Source organism: Hipposideros armiger, unplaced genomic scaffold (genome assembly GCF_001890085.2).
Source record: "Hipposideros armiger isolate ML-2016 unplaced genomic scaffold, ASM189008v1 scaffold_343, whole genome shotgun sequence".
Classification (NCBI taxonomy): domain Eukaryota; kingdom Metazoa; phylum Chordata; class Mammalia; order Chiroptera; family Hipposideridae; genus Hipposideros; species Hipposideros armiger.
In genome coordinates, this window is record NW_017731693.1 from 1,372,048 (window position 1) to 1,390,652 (window position 18,605).

The 18,605-nt window shown below is 36.0% G+C and overlaps 1 protein-coding gene across 5 annotated transcripts in view; it reads right to left on the bottom strand.

Moving 5' to 3' along the window:
- Positions 1-368: 368 nt before the first annotated feature.
- UBE2V2 (ubiquitin conjugating enzyme E2 V2) overlaps positions 369-18,605 on the bottom strand; it is a 52,643-nt gene continuing 34,406 nt past the window's right edge. For 4 of the 5 annotated variants that reach the window (XM_019661300.1, XM_019661302.1, XM_019661301.1 and 1 more), the window contains 3 exons: positions 17,380-17,528; positions 12,928-13,053; positions 369-2,128 (listed from right to left, as the gene is read on the bottom strand). In XM_019661300.1, coding sequence (XP_019516845.1) covers positions 1,985-2,128; positions 12,928-13,053; positions 17,380-17,528 — 419 coding nt within the window. In that variant the 3' untranslated portion in view covers positions 369-1,984. Of the gene's footprint in view, positions 2,129-12,927; positions 13,054-15,460; positions 15,545-17,379; positions 17,529-18,605 lie in introns of those variants that run through there. The other variant, XM_019661304.1, reaches the window with a different exon arrangement.

Here is an 18,605-nt window from a genome sequence, read left to right on the forward strand (position 1 = left end):
GACATGCAAAATGGATCCTGCTTTGGAAATTGGCTAATTGGCATGCAGCTTTCAGCAGAGACCCACAGTCCCAAAAACTAAAGAGGGGAAATAATTTATTTCCCCTCTTTATCGAAAAATGTTGTTCAATAAGGTCAACTCGAACAACATTTTTGGGTGGAAAAAAAACCTTCAACAATAGTGAATATGGGGAAAGACAAAAAGTGATCAAGGTATCCAGATACTCAGACAACTAATACATACACAATTTAACAGCATTCAAATGGTTAATAGCTCCCTTGTATGACAAGTCACGTATTCCATGTGGAAAAGAAGTTATTAAAGAGACTGATTCAGACCATCAGTAATGATCAGACTCATATATGACATCAGTGGAATTCAATTTAATGTCCTTCAACCATTTAAAAATTTTAAGAATGTATTCCAAGGTAACAGTTCATTTCAAACTTATTTTAACTTACACATGCACTAATTTGTATCTATATATTCTGTGTCAATTTAAAGCATTTTAAACATCTTTGATAATTAAAACAGAATAGCCATGTTGAAATTAAAAGTTTAGACAAATTAACACTGACCAAGAAAAGATAGCTCAAAGGTTTAAATATGAATGAACTTGATAAAAACATGTCAGGGCATGTTTGAGAAATTTGTCCTTGTCACCTAAACATCTTTCTTTTTTTTTCAGTGAATTCCCTAAGAAAAGAGTATTTTCAGCAAAATCGTATATCCAGTGGTTTGAAATGAAAAACAGTGACCAAACACCTCACATCACTTTGGTAAAAGAAGAACATAAACTATCAGTTCAGAATTACATATATGCCAAAATGGAAGTTAAGTGGAATGGATAAAATTAATCCCAGTTAGTATTAACAGCAGTGGTAGAAGAAATATCACAGAAAAATTAAGAAAAAAAGATGCTATGAAGAAAAAATAGAATGTATATTTGGATAATTTACAATTATAATTCTATAAAAATTGTTAGAATTCCAACATCTTTTTAATATAATATTCCTGGTGAAATCAAAGTCAAACTATAATACCTGGAAAACTTCCTTCTCCAAAGAAGAAATTGAACTAATCAGGTAATTTGTTCTCTGAAATACTCTTCAAATTCCAATTACAAGAAGTATACAAAGTAGGACAAATGATAAAAGGTGTGTATGGATGAAAAGCTACAATAATTCCAATTTTTGATACCTTAGCAAGGTACTGTACATATACCACATCAATATAATGGCACAGATTCTGAGGACACGATCCACATTTTATTTACATTTTAAGACTAACTTTAATCTCAAAATCACATATCCATACACATCTATTTCCTTTTTGTTGATTTCACTTAAACTTAAATGCGTGGTTTGTCAAAGACTGTAAACAAATATTTACCATGTCTATTACATGTAACACACAGGAACAGCTCTTTAACAGAAATTCACCTTCCCCCACGACATTTTTTATTATAAATACAGGTATCAAAACAATTCTGGACATATTTTTGATACTACTAGTAGTCAGCACCCACACCGCTTCAAAAATTAAAACAATTTGTGACAATATTCATTGTACCTGCTACTTTAGACAATTTAAAATGAAAAGTCTTTCCCTAAGAGAGATACATAAAGCATGCCATTTCTTTCTCCTCCTTGAGACTTTTACTTTTTAGAAACACACATGCTTCCACAGCTATCTGACACTTCTCACCATATTTTCATCATGTAAGCCTTAATTCTATTTTGAATATGCCAGGTTTATGTTTAAATGACAGTGCCTTAAAAAAAATTGTGCTGCATTTTTCCTCCTGTTACCTGAAAACATAATAGGTGTACATATATTAAATATATTCTTACAAATGTCCAAGTCATGTTTACCAGCTGAAATTCTTTTACTTAATGTGTGGGTATTTTGCATTGTGATATTTAATCAAGACATTAACATGAATAGAAGATTGTTGATTTAAGACAAGTTTGAGATCCAAAAATTAATTGTATGTTTGTCCTTCTGGTGGCTGTGGAAGCTTCATATTTTCTTTGGACATCATTAGACGTCTTAGCTCTTGGAGTACAACTTTAATGCTATATGAATTTTGCCATTTTGTTAACACTGGTATGCTCCGTGCATCCACCTGAAAGGAGGGAAAAAGCAAAATTAACTACCAAGCTTAAAGTATTATGGCACCAATTTATTAAACATACTTTAATAAGCCCTTTTAAAAATTCATTGCCTGACTCTATTTTCACAAAAGTTAACATTATGACTGCAGGTTCATATAATATTTAGAAAAAAAATTCCTTCTTTAACAAGTGTTTCCTAATAATTTGTGTCTTGTCTGCATGTGTGCTTTTCTATATTTTACAAATAAACATGTAGTGAACTTGGGTCACCAGAAATAAAAAACATTATATTAAATTAAACTACAATGTAACTATATTTGCCAATTCCTTCTTGATGAAATAAGGTTGGAAGGTTCCTCTCCATTTACTACCAAAAATCTGTGCAGTTATCTCCACTGGAATTTAGGAAAGAACTGTGAACCTGATCTCTGCTTTGAGATTTTTCTTTCCAATGCATTCTATGCACCATACTAAGTTAATCTTCTGTGGAAGACTGAGAGAATAGGGTTGGAGCTCGTTCAAAGCCTCATTCCAAGGTAATTGCCATCACTTGACCTATCTGGCAGTTCCTTGGAAAACGCTATTCACGAGGCTTTTCTTTATCTAACCTCAGAACTCACCCACTGGGTACTGCCTACGCCCCACCCATAACTGCCACCCCCACCCCTGGCATTTATATCCGTGTCAATTGTTTAAACATCTCTGCTGCCTAGGGAGGCAATAACAGGGTAAATAGGAAGGAGGCCAAAATACTTCTGAGGACATCTACAGACATCCACAGGGACTATGAAAAGTTCTAAAACATACAGGCCTGTGAATCTAGGAGACCACACATGTACAGGGCTAAGCACAGGCTCATGAAAGACCTGAGAAGCCCATAAACTCTCACCTATGGTTGACCTTGAGCAACATACAAAAAAGATTATGCACCATAACCAAGTGGGATTTATTGTAGAAATGCAAGGTTGGTTGACTATTTTAAGTCAACCAAGGTAATACACCATATTAATAAAATTGAGAACAAAAGCCATGATTATCTCAACAGAAAAAATCCAACAACCTTTCATGATAAAAACACTCAAAATAGGAACAGGAGGGTACTGCCTCAACCTAATAAAGGGCATCTATCTAAAAAAAATATGTAGCTAACCTCATACTTAATGGTGAAAGACTAAATACTTTCTTCCTGATCAGGAACAAGGCAAGGATTACCACTCTCACCACTGCTATTCAAGATTGTAGTAGAGGTTCTGAACAGGCAATAAGGCAAGAAAACAAAATAAAGGCATCCAGATTAAAAAAATAAAAAAGGAAGTTAAACTATTGCTATTTGCAGTTGACATGGGCTTTATACTGAAAATACTAAGGTATCCACTAAAGAAACTATTGGAGCTAAGAAACAAGTACAGCAAGGCTGCAGGATACAGGGTCCACATACAAAAACCAGTTGTATGTCTGTACACTTGCAAAGAACAATCTGAAAATAAAAGTAAAACAATGCTAGCTACAATAGGATAAAAGAAAAAACTATACAGGTATAAATTTTTATAAGTATAAGACTTATACACTGAAAATTATTTAAAAACTGTTCACAGAAATTAAAGGCCTAAATAAGTGCAAAGATCCCATGTAGACAGATGGCTTAATATTGTCAGATGACAATATTCCTCAAATTGATCTACAGATTCAATACAACCCCTATGAAAACTTCAAATGCCTTTTTTTTTTTTTTTTAAGAAATGGACAAGCTGATCCTAAAATTCCTATGAAAATGCAAGGAACCCAGAATAGCCAAAACAATGTGAAAAAGAAGAACCAAATTCTTCCAATTTCAAAACTTGTAGCAAACCTACAATAATCAAGGTTTTGCTTGCATAATGATGGACATACCTATCCATGGAATACAATTGAAAGCCCAAAAATAAATCCATGCATCGTGCACAAGAATACACAATAAGGAAAGTATCTTCAATTAAGTGTTGGGACAACCAGATATCCATATGCAAAGGAAGTTGGACCCTTAACTCTCACCATACACAAAATTAACTCAGAAAGGATCACAGACCTAATCTAAATTAAGAGTGAAAGCTATAGAATTCTTAGAAGAAAACAGGAGTAAATCCTCCTGACATTGGATTTGGTAATGGTTTCTTAGATATAATACCTAAAGTATATTCAACAACAAAAAAATAAAATGGCTACATCAAAAATAAAAATTTTTGCATTGCAAATCTTACTATCAAGAAACCAGAGACAACCCACGGAATGGAAAAAATACTTGCAAATCACGTAGTAGATAAGGAGCTCTTGTTCAGTATATAAAGAACTTTTATAACTCAATAATAAAAGGCCAAATATCTCAATTAAAATGAATGTGGGCAAAGGACCCTGGTAGGCAGCTGCTATGGACTACATGTTTGTGTTCCCCCAAAAACTCTTAGGTTAAAACCCTAACCCCGACAGGGATACTGTTAGGAACTGAGGTCTTTGGGAAGTAATTAGATTTAGATAAGGTCATAAAGGTGGAGCCCCCAAAATGGGACTGGTGTCCTTTTGAGAGGAGCAAGACGAGAGCTTGCTCTCACCTCCACATGAGGACAAGAAGTTCTTCATCAACAATCAAGGATGAGGGTTGGCCGAGTGGCTCAGTTGGTTAAGAGTTAGCTTAAGAGAGCGAGCTCTGAGCAACAGGGCCGCCGGTTCAATTCCCACATGGGCCAGTGATGCTGCACCCTAGCTGAGCTGCCACTGAGCTGCCAACAGGTGGCAGGATGGCTCAGCTCATGAGAGCATATGCTCCTAACAGCAGGACTGCCTGTTCGATGGTGGGCTATGCCCGCCTGCAACTAAGACTGAACTCGCAACTTGAGCTGAGCTGCCACCCAGATGACTCAGTGGATAGAGCATGCACTCTTAACAACAAGGCTGCCGGTTCAACTCCTGCATAGGATGGTGGCTATGCCCACCCACAACTAAGACTGAACTTGGCACCTTGAGCTGAGCTGCCATTCGAATGGCTCAGTGGATAGAGCGAGTGCTCTTAACAACAAGGTTGCTGGGTTCGACTCCTGCATGGGATGGTGGCTACGCCCACCCGCAATTAAGACTGAACACAGCACCTTGAGTTTAGAGGCCACGAGCTGCCAACGGGAAGCCAGATGGCGACTGGCGCCCTCCACAACAAAGACTGAAGAACAACAACTTGGCTGGTCCCCTTCCCCAATTCCCCAACACTGCTCCTCTCCCCCAATTCCCCAATTTAAAAATAAAAATACAGTAAAAGATAAGAATTCTCACCAAAACCCAACCATGCTAGCTAGCAGCCTGAACTTGAACTTCCCAGCCTCCAGAACTGTAAGAAATAAATTTCTGTTGTTTAAACCACTCAGTGCATGTATTTTTGTCATAGCTGCCCAAACTAAGATAGAAGTTTTCAAAATGGTTCCCAAAGATCTCCAATTCTTGATATTCACGACCTATGTAATCCCTCCCTTTGAGTAAGGGCTAGAGAAGGGCTTGCTTCTAATGTCTATTGAGATGTCATTTCTGATAAGTTACAAAAACATTCTGGCTTGTATCTTGCTCTTTCTTGCTTTTACTCCTTGCTTCACAGAAGGAATTCAGCTGCCATGTTGTGAACTGCCCTAAAGAGAGGCTTACACAGCAAGGAACTGAGGGTGGTCTCTATGCAACAGTATGCAAGAAACTGAGGCCCTTAGCCCCAAAACCCAAGAACTGAATCCTGCCAACAACCAAAAGATTGAGGTTAGAATTAGATCCTTCCTTAGTCAAGCATTCAGATGAGACCACAACACAGGCTGACATTTTGATTGCAGCCTTATGAGAGACCCAGAGCCATAGGACCCAGCAAAGCTGTACCTACATTCGTGACCCACGGAAACTGTGAGATAATAAATCCTTGTTGTGTTAAACTGCTTTTAAAAATTACACAAAGAATCTGAATAGACATTACTCCAAAGAAGATATACAAATGACCAATAAGCATTTGAAAATGTGCTCAACATTAGCCTAATCAGGGAGTTGCAAATATAAACCACAATGAAATACCACTTCACACTCACGGGGATGGCTATCATAAAAAAGACACAGATGGTAACAAGTGTTGACAAGAATGTGGAAAAGCTGGAGCCCTTTTGTAATGCTGGGAGGAATGTAAAATGGTATGTCTACTTTGAAAAATAGTCTGGCAGTTCCTAAAAATGTTAAACATTGAATTACCATATAACCCAGCAATCCTACTCCTAGGTATATATTCAAGAGAAATAAAAAATATTTGCTCACATAAAAACTTGTACACAAATGTTCAGAGCAGCGTTAGTCATAAGCTAAAGGTGGAAAAACCCAAATATCCACCAGGTGATGAATGAATAAACAAAATGTGATATATCTATAATGGAATAGTATTCAGCAATAAAAGGAAATAAAATATTGATATATGCTAAAACGTAGATGAACCTTGAAAATATGATGCTAAGTGAAAGAAGCCAGTAACAAAACAATACATATGTATAATTCCATTTACACAAAAAGTCCAGAATAGGCAAATCGATACAGACGGAAAGTAAATTAGTGGTGATTTAGGGCGGGGAAACTGGAATAGAAAGCGACAACTAATGGGTAAGGGGTCTGCTCTCAGAGAAACAACAATGCTCTAAAATTGGATTGTAGTAATGGGTCCACAACCCTGTGAATACTAAAAAACATTGAATTATACACTTTAAATGAGTGAGTTATATGGTATGTGAATTATACCGCAATAAAACTATTTAAAAATAGAAAAGAACAATAAATTTTATAAGTCTCTTACAAGTAACTGAATCAATAAGAATGTTAAGATGTATTTTAAAATGCTTCCTCCAATGCTTTAACTTAGATGAGTAGCAACCCCATTATCCTATTTTAAATAGACTCCATAACTGAACAAGTTTATAAAATAAGTTGAGAGAATACCAAGTTTTTTCCAAAGCAAAAGAAAACACTTCCAGCTGTAAAGTTAAAAGAGTAAAATAAACATAAGTGATTGCAAACCCTGTGAAACACCAACAAAGTGCATAAAAAATGTTGGGAAAAAAAACAGATGAAAATGGAGGAGGGAGGAAAGAGCATGAGGAAATAAATATCATGTCAGAAAAAATCTGTATCTTATCAGTCTATAATATACAATAACTTCTAAAACTTGAGCCCTCACAGCATAAAGCATTGTAATTTATGCTTTACAATGCTAACCACCCACAAGGAATAATTTTGACTAGTTATGTTAAATAAATATAAACCAAAATGACTAAAGCACACCCATAATTCATCTGGTACTTAAATAACCTCAAAATATATAAAATTATCCTGGCACAATCACCAATGGTCAATGTGAAATTCCATACTATTTACTAGTTATAAAAGTAACAATTTAAATTCTTAGCTATCAAGAGAAAAACTGATGTCCAATATATTCACCCTACCTCAACCCTTTATAAACACCCACACTCTAATAATTAAAATTAGTATTTATTTTTCTGTTTTTGAATCCCCATTCCAGCTCAACAATATGAAGTACTGGTGGGAATGTACATTCACAGGGTAATCTTACACATAGCTAGAGGTATAGACATGAATATAGCCCTGTGGCGAGCAACTTGGCAATATTCAATCAAGCTGAAGACAAGCCCCACACTCAGCAGACATTCCACTTCTAGACGTATGCCCTAGAGCAAGTGCTACTCAGAGTATGTTCCATGAAACAGTGCCAGACCTTGAACTGATTTTACTTCCTTCATGACAAGATAAACACAGAAATTGAGATTAAGCATTGAGGGAGTTCTACAAGAGTTTGACAGAGAACTTTTATTTTAAAACATCTGAGTTTGTATTTTGTCTTTTTTATTTCACTTTTCTAGCAATTCGATTTTATTATATTTTACAAAAGTATTTATCCACAACATATTGGAACAAATAAATAAACACCGGCTCCTGAGAAGCACTGCCTTAGTGTATAAGAATACTGTACAAGAATGTTCTTTATAGCAATCTTTTCAGTGAAAACTGAAAAGAAAAACAAAAACCAAATGTTCAGCAAGTGAAAAACTGAATATTAAATAATAAAAAGAAACAATTTAACTTGCACAACTCAACATAAGTGAATCTCAAACATCACTGACATACGATTCCACACAAAAGTGATACAATACAGAAGCTTACACACACATGCATAGTAATAGCAAAACAATCAGGCACAGAAATTATAAAGACCAAATTCAAGATGGGACTACCTCTGAAGAAAGAGAAAGGGGGAAACTGGAGAAAGGCACAGAGTTAACTATAATTCAGTCTTTTAAAAAGGTCTTTTATAAATAAGGCAAAAATGTTAAGATAAGTGGAGGATGTTAGTTATATTATTCTCTAAAACTGGTCTGTATGTTAAATATTTCTTTTAAAAACACCAAAAATAAAAACAAGAGAAAAGTGATAATAAATTTACAGTAGCTGTTAAAAAGGAAAATAATAACAATGTGACTGTAACAATAAAAAGAGACATAATTCAGATGGAGGAATCAGGTAAGACTTCTCAGAGAAAGTGACATTTACACTGAGAATCTGTAAGGATTAGCCAGAGTGGGGGAGATGTCCAGACAGGAAAATCAAAAAGTGCAAAAGTCCTAAGACCAAATGAAAAGTGTGCAGGGCAGCGTGCATGCACCCTGTGAGCTCCTGATGAGCCATGGCAAGAAGCATGCACATTGTGGCTGAAGCCATTAAAGGATTTAAAGCACATGACAAGACACAATTTGTGTTTTAGAAAGATCCCTCTGGCAGCTTGCTTTGTAAAAATTGGAGTGGGTAAAAAAAGAAGAATCAGAGAGGTTGTTGTAAGGGTCCAGACAACAGATGATGGTCAACTTCATTTAGTGACAATGTAAACAGAAATATAAGACCTGATTCAAGTTACATTTTCAATAAAGACTGACAGGACTTAATGATAGATAGGTTGAGGGAAGAGGAATAGAGAGAGAAGACAAAATGTCAAAAGGTAGATAACAAGGGCTGGCCAAGTGGCGCGTTGGTTAAGAGTTGGCTTGGGATGGCAGTTCTGAGCAGCAGGGCCCCAGTTCGGATCCCATATGAGGGCCAGTGACACTGCGCCCTCTACAGCTAAATGGTGAACAACAGCTCGACCTAGAGCTGAGCTGCCGTGAGTCACCAGCGACGGCATAGGCTGCAGTGGGGCTGCAGTGGGCTGCCATAAGCTACTGTGAGTGGCCAGCAGCCAGCGTGAGTGGCTGGCTGCCAGCGTGAGCTGCAGAGACACTGTGAGCGGCCATCCAGTGGCCGGTAACCAATCTGCCTCACCTGGGAAGAGTATAACGATAATACCAACATGGGCCAGTGAAGCAACGTCCTCCACAACTAGACTGAAGAACAAAAGGACAACAACTTGTCTGTTCCCCTTCCCTGATTCCCTGATGCTGTTCCCCTCCCTCAACTCCCCAATAAAATCTTTAAAAAAAAAAACAGTAGGTAAGAAGCCCATGAGATCAGATCAAGGTTGTAAAACTTTCTTAGAGATTGTTAAAGGTCGGTTTGAAATTGAATCCTAAGTTTCCTAGTTCCTACATTAATGCAAAACCCATCATTAATTACTTAATTCAGACTCTATAATATGAAAACAAACTGGCAATTGAGAAGAAAAGTTACACCTGATAGAGAAAATTAACAAAAATATATTCCTCATAAAGGTGCTGCTGTGTCATAAAAGAAATTCCGTGAACAATAGCCTTTCTGTAAACTCAAAATGTTTCTTAATCCTGCCTGCATCACATCTCTTAATACTACTTGACATAGAAATAGTTAACTATCCACATTGTAATTTCTAGAATAGCCATTGGAAGAACAGGAACAGAATGAAAAAAGTTGAGAACAACCATTTCAAAGTTGGAAAAAACAAGAAACACATGGGAAAACAGAAACCATAAAATAAGATGATTTATTTAAACCTCAATGAATCAACAGTTATTGTACATTAAATGTTAATGGACTAAACACTCCTGGTAAATTACAAAGTGACAGACTGAGAGGATCCTCAGATTCCAGCTTTGGTTGGCACATACCAGGTAGGGAGTTTGAATGTGACACAGCAGATCTAGGGCTGAGATTTCTAATGATCTTTCCACCTCCCTCCTCTGTGAGGGTAGGTCATGCTTTCGTCCAACGCACCCGTTAGGGAGGTGCGAGTCTATCTGGGGCCCAGCTTTGGGCCTGCATACTAGGCTGGGGGTGGGGTGTGTGGGACTAACTGTGTGTCCATGACTCAACCTGTTGCCAGACGTGTGGTTACATACAGGCAGAACTGAGCAAATTTAAGTAAATATATTGGGGACAATGGCAGCCAGGTTTCTCACTGTTGGAGGAGGGAATTACAAATATGGGAAGGATAAAATGTGGAATAAACACTGTACTGTTGGAATTGGAGGTACTGATATAAATTCATGGTTTTTAACAGAGAGAGAGAGAGAGAGAGAGAGAGAGAGAGAGAAAGGGAGGGAGGGAGGGAAAGGATAAGAAAGAGTGTGGAAGGACAGGTGTACATATGAGAAACTGGGTTGTCGAAAAACTCATGACGTATCTTGTCTGTGTTTTTCAAAGGTCGATTATTTATATAAAGAACAAAGTCAATCAATGATATATTGCCCATTTTGTTCGATAGCCTTTTGCCATCTTTCAGTGAGCTTCTTAATTCCTCATTCATAGAAGGACCTGTCTTTATTTGTGAAAAACTGAACAAGGTGCTGATTTACAGCCTCTTCTGAATTGAACGTTATACCGTGTGAGTTTTGAAGAGAGCAAAACAAGTGGAAGTCTGACAGCACAAGGTCAGGCGAGTATGGTGGGTGTGGCAACACATCCCATCCAAGCTCCAATAATTTTTGACGGGTGATCAAACTTGTGTGTGGTCTCGTGTTGTTGTGATGGAACACAGCTCCTTTACAATTAACAAGCTCTGGGCGTTTCTGGATGATGGATTTGTTCAAACTGTCCAATTGCCGACAGTACACATTCAAATTGATTGTTTGGTTCCTTGGTAGGAGCTCGAAAAACACGTCACCTTTACAATCCCACCACACTGAGAGCATAATCTTTCTCTGATGAATGTCTGCTTTAGAGTCGTTTGAGGCAAATCATCACATCGGGACCAAGACCATTTTCACATCACATTGTTGTAAACAATCCACTTCTCATCACCAGTTATCAGTCACTTCAAAAAAGGATCGTTTTCCTCATGTTTAATGAGCATATTGCAGATGTTTTATATGCACCATCAAATGAACTTCTTTGAGTTCATGCAGAACCCAAATATCGAGCTTGCTTACGTATCCCAACTTCTTCAGGTGGTCTTGAATGCCTGAATGATGGATGTTCAATGTTTCTGCAATCTCTCGTGTCATGTAACGTGGGTTTGACTCAATCAATGCCTTTATTTTGTCGTCAACAACTTCGGTAGGCCTCCTTGACCAAGGAGCGTCGTTGAGATCAAAATCACCAGCACGGGGCCAACTGAGTGCCTCAGTTGGTTTAGAGCTCTCTCAAGAGTGTGAGCTCTGAGCAACAGGGTCACCAGTTCAATTCCCCGTCTGAGCTGAGCTGCCAACAGGTGGCAGGATGGCTCAGCTGAAAAAAAAAAATCACCAGCACAGAATTTCATGAACCATCATTGGCACTGATGTTCTTGTAGAGCATTGTCACTGCAAACTTTATGCAACTTTTACAAGCTTGACGCGTGTTCTTCCCTTTATGGAAATAAAACAGTAAAATATGGCAAAAATGAAGTTTGGTCTTCCATCTTCAACTTGTTGTAAAATCTCTAAAACTCAGCCAAATCGCTCACTTTTTTTTTAGAATGAAGCTAGAACTGTCAGCTGTTAAATGATACAGCAATAACATAGATGCAAATCACTCTAGTACTTCCAAAAATGAACTAGTGCCATCTGTTGCAAACATGCGTCATGACTTTCCCGACAACCCAATACATTAGGTAAAACTATAAAAAAGAAACTATATAATTTTCAAGTTATTAATTACCATTTATGGAAAAAGAGGCAACACAAAATGGGATGTGGAGGAGCACACAAGAAGTTAAGGATATTGGTAACATTCTACTTCCTAAGATGGATGATGTTCATTTTATTATTATTATTAAGTTATTATGCTTTTATAACATGTACGCCTATTTTGCATGTAAGTGTGTTCTCAACTGACACCTCGAGAGCCTGAACTTTAAAGTCTTAACATTAACCTAACAATCTATTCATATTGGAAATTCAGCTATTTCCACTAACTTTTTTGTGTGAGTCAGGTAGAGTGTGTAATTTTGGTTTATTTGCTTTAAATAAACAACAGTGCTCAACTATGATTGTGTGTTCCAATACAGACACAATTGTTCCTCAAAGAAAAGCCTCTTCTTCATGAATACTCATCCTTTTAATCTCATCAAACATAACAACCCTAAAGAAAAATAACATTAAAAATAATAATAATTGTCATCTTTTCCCCAAATAAGGATTCAATGAAATAGGACTACTGAAGTAATTAGTAAAACCCTACGAGAAGTGTTACTATCTCATCTATATAGGCTGGTACATGAAGGTTTTTAAGGATAGGTTGATTTATAAAAGAAAAACAATATAAGATAAACTTCTTTAGACTTTCAGCTAAACAAAGGTCCTTTTTTTCTTTAAATTTCTCCTGACTACATATTATAGATTATATAAGAAAAAAAAAAAAAACAACTACTTTAACTTACCATTCCACTGGAATTATTTATTCCATTCATATTAATTTTGGTTACAAATCTAACTGATGGAGGAGCTTCTGGGTATTTAGGTCCACATTCTACTTTCAGGCTATATATTCTGTTTTCATAATTTGTCTGGAAGGCAAAAAATAATGATAATAATATTCAAGTGCTAATAAAAAGGAGTACAATGTGAATGTACTTGATATTATTGTGTATGTGATCAAAAATTTACTTTTCTATATTCAAATTTATTTGACCTACATGGTTAGAAAAAAAATGCAGCAAGCATACTTAAAAGTGGAGGTTTTATAAAATAATTCTATAAAGTCATATCAAAATGATCATAACTTGCCTTTTGTGATACAAACAATGCCTGTAACAAATTAAAAGGAAAAAACAAACCACTTAAATTCAGATTGTACTAAAAAAGTTCACATTGTCAGGGGAGGGACTACTTGACTGTCACGCATACATAAAGGTTCCCATTAGTCCAGGACAATTCTATTTATTCCTACTGTTCCAATGCTTCTTTTATTAATAGTGCTTCTTTTTGTTCTCAAAAGGATCTGGTTGGACCATAAATTATGTTTACCCCACTTATATGGCAATCAGTTAACTTCTAGCAAAAGGGAAAACGCTATATTATACCATCTTACAGCAATAAAACAATTATTTCATGCCTCTTATTAGTTATGTTTACATTACTATTTCATTAATTTTGTGGATCATTAAATTCTATTATCTGAATTGAGATATAAAACAGTAAACTTTATGTTTCCACATCATTTTAAAATGGGGTTTCTTAATCGAGAAGTTTGACATTACCATTATAAAAAAAGCCATTTTAAAGCTACCAGACTTACTGTTTCTGGATTATTCAGGGCTTAATTTCATGCCTATAACTAACTCTTCTTTATCCTTATGGATTTTGTTCACTTCGTTAACTTATGGTATACAATTAAAATAGGAAAGTAATAAATGAATAAAAGGAGCAAATGTAATGCCTGTTGGTTTCTATAATAAACCTGAGGTGGGGGAAGCAGCTAACCATCGTCTACATATTGCACTTACCAAAGCTGATACTCTAGTTTCCTTTCCCTAAAGTAAGAGTTACTCCCAGGTGGAGGTCAGAACTGGGATATTAAACTACTGTAATTTAAAATGTATTCAACAATCTTGTATACATAGTGAATTTTTTAATATTTTAAAAAAGAAACAGGTGTATAAAACTCATCCAAGTTTAATGGCAAACATATATTAATAATATGACCAGCACTTTTGATATGTATAAAAAGGACTAAAATCAGACAGATTTCAAGGAAATCATCTAGTCTGTGGTTCTCCAATCTGGATGCATATCAGCCTCTCTAGAAAACGTTCATTAAAAAAGATAATAATAATAATAACAAAATTATTATTATAGCCCCCAAGAAATTCCATAATGTTAAAGATACTTATATACCAGCTTTATTTGTAATAGCCAGAAAGCAGATAAAATTCAAATGCCCATGAACAGGAGAACTGATGAACACATTATGGTATATCCATACAGTATAATAATACTCAGAAATGAAAAGAAACACTACTACCACATGGAACAATACAGTTGAATCTTAGAGACATTATGCTGAGTCAAAGAAGTAGACTGGTAAGTGCACACACTACATGATTCCACTTATACAAAGTTCTACAACAGTCAAAACTATTCTAGGGTGCATGAAGTAGTGGTTACAGTGAGGATGGGAATGGGAAGGAGCACAGGGAATTTTCTAGGTTGATAGAAATGTTCTATATCTCATTAAGGGTGTGAATAACAAAGTACATTTGTCAAAAACTCCTGGTAAGATCTATACATTTCACTATATGCAAATTATACCTCAATTTTTAAAAAACAGTTAAAAAACTCTAAGCTAGCCTACTGATCTAATTCAGTGCTTAGAGCAAACATCATCCTAACTTGACACTTTGGGTTAATTTTTCTTTTCACCTCTAAATTTTAAGTTAACAGTCAAGTCTTTCTATTATCTAACAAAAGAGTAAAATAAAATAGAAAACAGAGTAGTAAAAGGAATGACTATGTATTAAGTATATACTATAGTCAGGTACTCACCTATTATCTAATTATTAATTCTCAAAACTTCTGAAGATGGGTATAGTACCTCCATTTACATAAAAGGAAACTTATACATATAAGTAACTAAACCTCTAATGCTAAAAAAAATACTTCTTCAGAAAATTTAACACACAAACATATATGGAAAAACAAAATTGCTAATCACATAAATCCAGACAGATACAGGAATAACAGACAAAAAAACAGGAATCTTAATCAGTAAATGCATAAAAAATAAACAGCTAACCAAGTAACAGTATGTTACTGTAAGAATTATCCTATTATCCTGGCTGGATATAGATACCTAAAGATGGGGACAAAATTGCTCTAAATATGGCATCTTCTAAAGAGAAAACAACTAAGGTGAGGCACCAACCCCAGCAGGTTTTATTAAATGGCAAATGAGTGATTGCTGTGACCACTCACCTTCACCCAGTCCCACATGCTTCAGTGAGGGAGATAACTGGAGAAAGGATGCAAAGCAGAAAATCATTCGGTGATGAAGAGTCTGGCTTGGGAAGAATACTGTGCCTTTGCAAGGTACTTCCCTCCTGCCTCTTTCTGATACCCAAAAAAAGTGACAGGGTGTTCCAAGACTACCACCTACAAAAAGCAGAGGACCCACTGGAAGAGAAGCCTGGCATGGCAGTCGGCAGCATCTGCTCTATGTCCCCCTTGCGGAGCAGACCCTACCCTCTGCACAAGCTAGAACAACAGCCTTTGCCCCACACTGGGCACAGCCTGGACTTGGGAATTCAGTGACTTCCTGCAGTTCAGTGACACTAGGAAAGGGCCCAGCCTGGATAGTCCTGCTGGTGTCCACAACTGGATAAGATAAACGGAAGTGGCTCTTCACATTTGGGAACTGTGCTATGAAACAGCCCACAAAAATCACTGAGGAACTCATACACAAGCTCCAAAACATTCTTAAAGTTTAAAGTCCACTAGAGGTACTGGCTGGGAAAAAACACAAATCTAAATAATTTCAAATTCACACTCCATCAAATTCAGGCTGTCAAATGTTCGAACTATTTATTAAGTAAATATGTTCATAAATTATGAGCACTTTTTTTTTTTTACCATATAGACCATGGCAATAATGTTCACAGGCAGTGAAAAATCACGGCTTTCGTTATAAATAACAAGCTATAAAACATAAAAAATTCTAACCGTCAATATTATATTTCCTTCCTCAATGTCTTATGGAAAAATCAGAGTGGGGCAGGGGGTGTTTGTTAGTTCAACAGTGTGCACAAATTTTGCAAAGGAATACCAGAAAATATAAAACATACATTAATTTATTCTTTAAAGTTAACATTGCTAATTACCTGATCCATTTTTCTTTTGTAATAATCAATAGGAAATCTAAACTCCACCCAACAGGAAAACAGGTGAAATGTTCTCATCACAAGGTAGCAAACAATATACAAAATCAAAGACTAAAACAACCTTCAAATTTGTGTTCTTCCCAGCAAGTCAAAACATTATATAATAATACATGTTTCAAAGACTCACTACAGGGAGTGTAGTAAATGGGACCTTTGAGTAAGTGATGGAATGTAGAAAAAAATTTCCCAATTTGAAAAAATTTTGTAAAAAAAAAAACTTCTAAACTTGAGAAAGACCAGACAACAAAACACAATGGGCCTGTTGCCAGCAACACTAAAAAATACTGTACGTAAGAACCATAGACTTTTCAATATATTGTATTTTATACATGGAGAAACTGAAGCCTATAGCATTTACATGGCAAGTCAAATGTCAGAGAGCAAACAGCAATGTGCACTCAATAGAAACCAATTTAGAAACATTTGGTTACATGTAGTGGGTTAGTAATATGTTATGTCAAAATAGACTGTTTGCTTTTCCCAAATATCCCCTCCATTTCCTCACCTTTTCTCCTCTCTATCTGGAATGTTCTCCATCCCTCCCCATCACCACCTTCTGAAATCCTACTAAGTCAGTTCTTTAAGACTCATTCCAAAGGCAACTTCCTCCACTGTTCAGCCTTCCTCAATTATTCCCAGCTGAAAGAAACATATTCTAAAGTCCCATAGTGAACTTTCTCTGCCATATTTAGAATCTGTCATTTGTATTTATTTTTCTTCTGAACTGTAAACACCTTGATGGCAATGACCGTATCAATCTTCTCCCCCCAATCCTCCAGAAAGTCAAGTATTAATACCCTGTACATGGCAAGCATCAATAAAAGTATATAAAATAAATAAAAAAGGAGTAATTTTCAGTTATAAGCTATAATTATTTTAATATCAGTATTATAAAAATATTTACTCTAAAGTGAAAATAAATGTTAATAGAAAAAACATATAATTTATAGCACTGACCCTTGGTGGCCCAATAATCATGCCTGTCCACCTTGTAAGTGTCATATCTTCATCATCTTCAAGGCCCCAGCTAACCGTACCATCGCCTACTCCTTTTTGTCCTTCTTCAAGTTCTTCCAACAAGCGAAAATTACGAGGAACTTTAACTCCTATACAAAAGAATGTCAATGTAAATGTAAAAACTTCATAATTTTAGGTGCTACATATATTAAAATTCAGCTTTTTCCAAGTTAACCTTTATAAATTATTTCCCCAAAAGACAAAATTGCCTCTAAAAAACATTGTGCCCCAGAAAATGCTGAACCTAACAATCTCTCAAAATGAAAATGCTAAAGAAAGCACTGTATCATACATTAACAGAAGTATAAAACATATATAAATTCCTAATTAATTTTATACTGACATAATTAATCATAAGGAAATCATTATGAAGTGAATAGTTGAGATTTCTGTTCCTAGCCATGAACATTCCATCAAATAAAGGGGCATGACCAGTAAGTTCATAAAAGTTCAATTTCATTAAAATATACTCTCTAATGATTTTTAAAGAATAGAATTATGACCATCTTTTAAAATGCACTAAAAGGCACTATTTTCTAGAATGTTAAAGCAGCCCCACCCACAGTCCGCAGCCAGTCTCTTTCCTATTCTCATCCCTAACCAATGGGGTCCTATCTTTGCTGTCAGCACCAGCACATTATCATTAATCCTCACTTGGTAGTTACTTGATTTGAGAACAAATGTCCTTATGAATATAACATTTTCCTAGGACACGCCCTTCACCTGTTTGCCCAAATCCTGGCAAATTTTACACAATCCACAAACCTTTCTCACACCTGTACTTCTCTACCTTTTAACTTCATCACTCCTTGCTTATTTCTAAAATCTTAACACAGATCTCTTCTTCTTGCCTAGAATCTTCTAGCCTTTCACAGTTTCCCAATCCCTCATTCTCATTAAACCTGATCTTTGGCGTCATTTTGATCTCCAATCCCTAGAATCAAACCATGATTCTTCCAATTTATCACAACTTTTCCTAGGATTACTGGCCTCTCCAAAAATGGACTTCCCTTTTTTTGTGGTCTTTCCTGTTCACAACAGCATCTAACATGAAACATCCTCCAGTCCCACTGAACAAGTCCTGAAAAAATTAGGTAAATGCCCTCAAAATCCTCTCTCTTTGGCTCTGGAGGGAGCATGTGCTTGCATTCTCTCTCTCTCTCTCT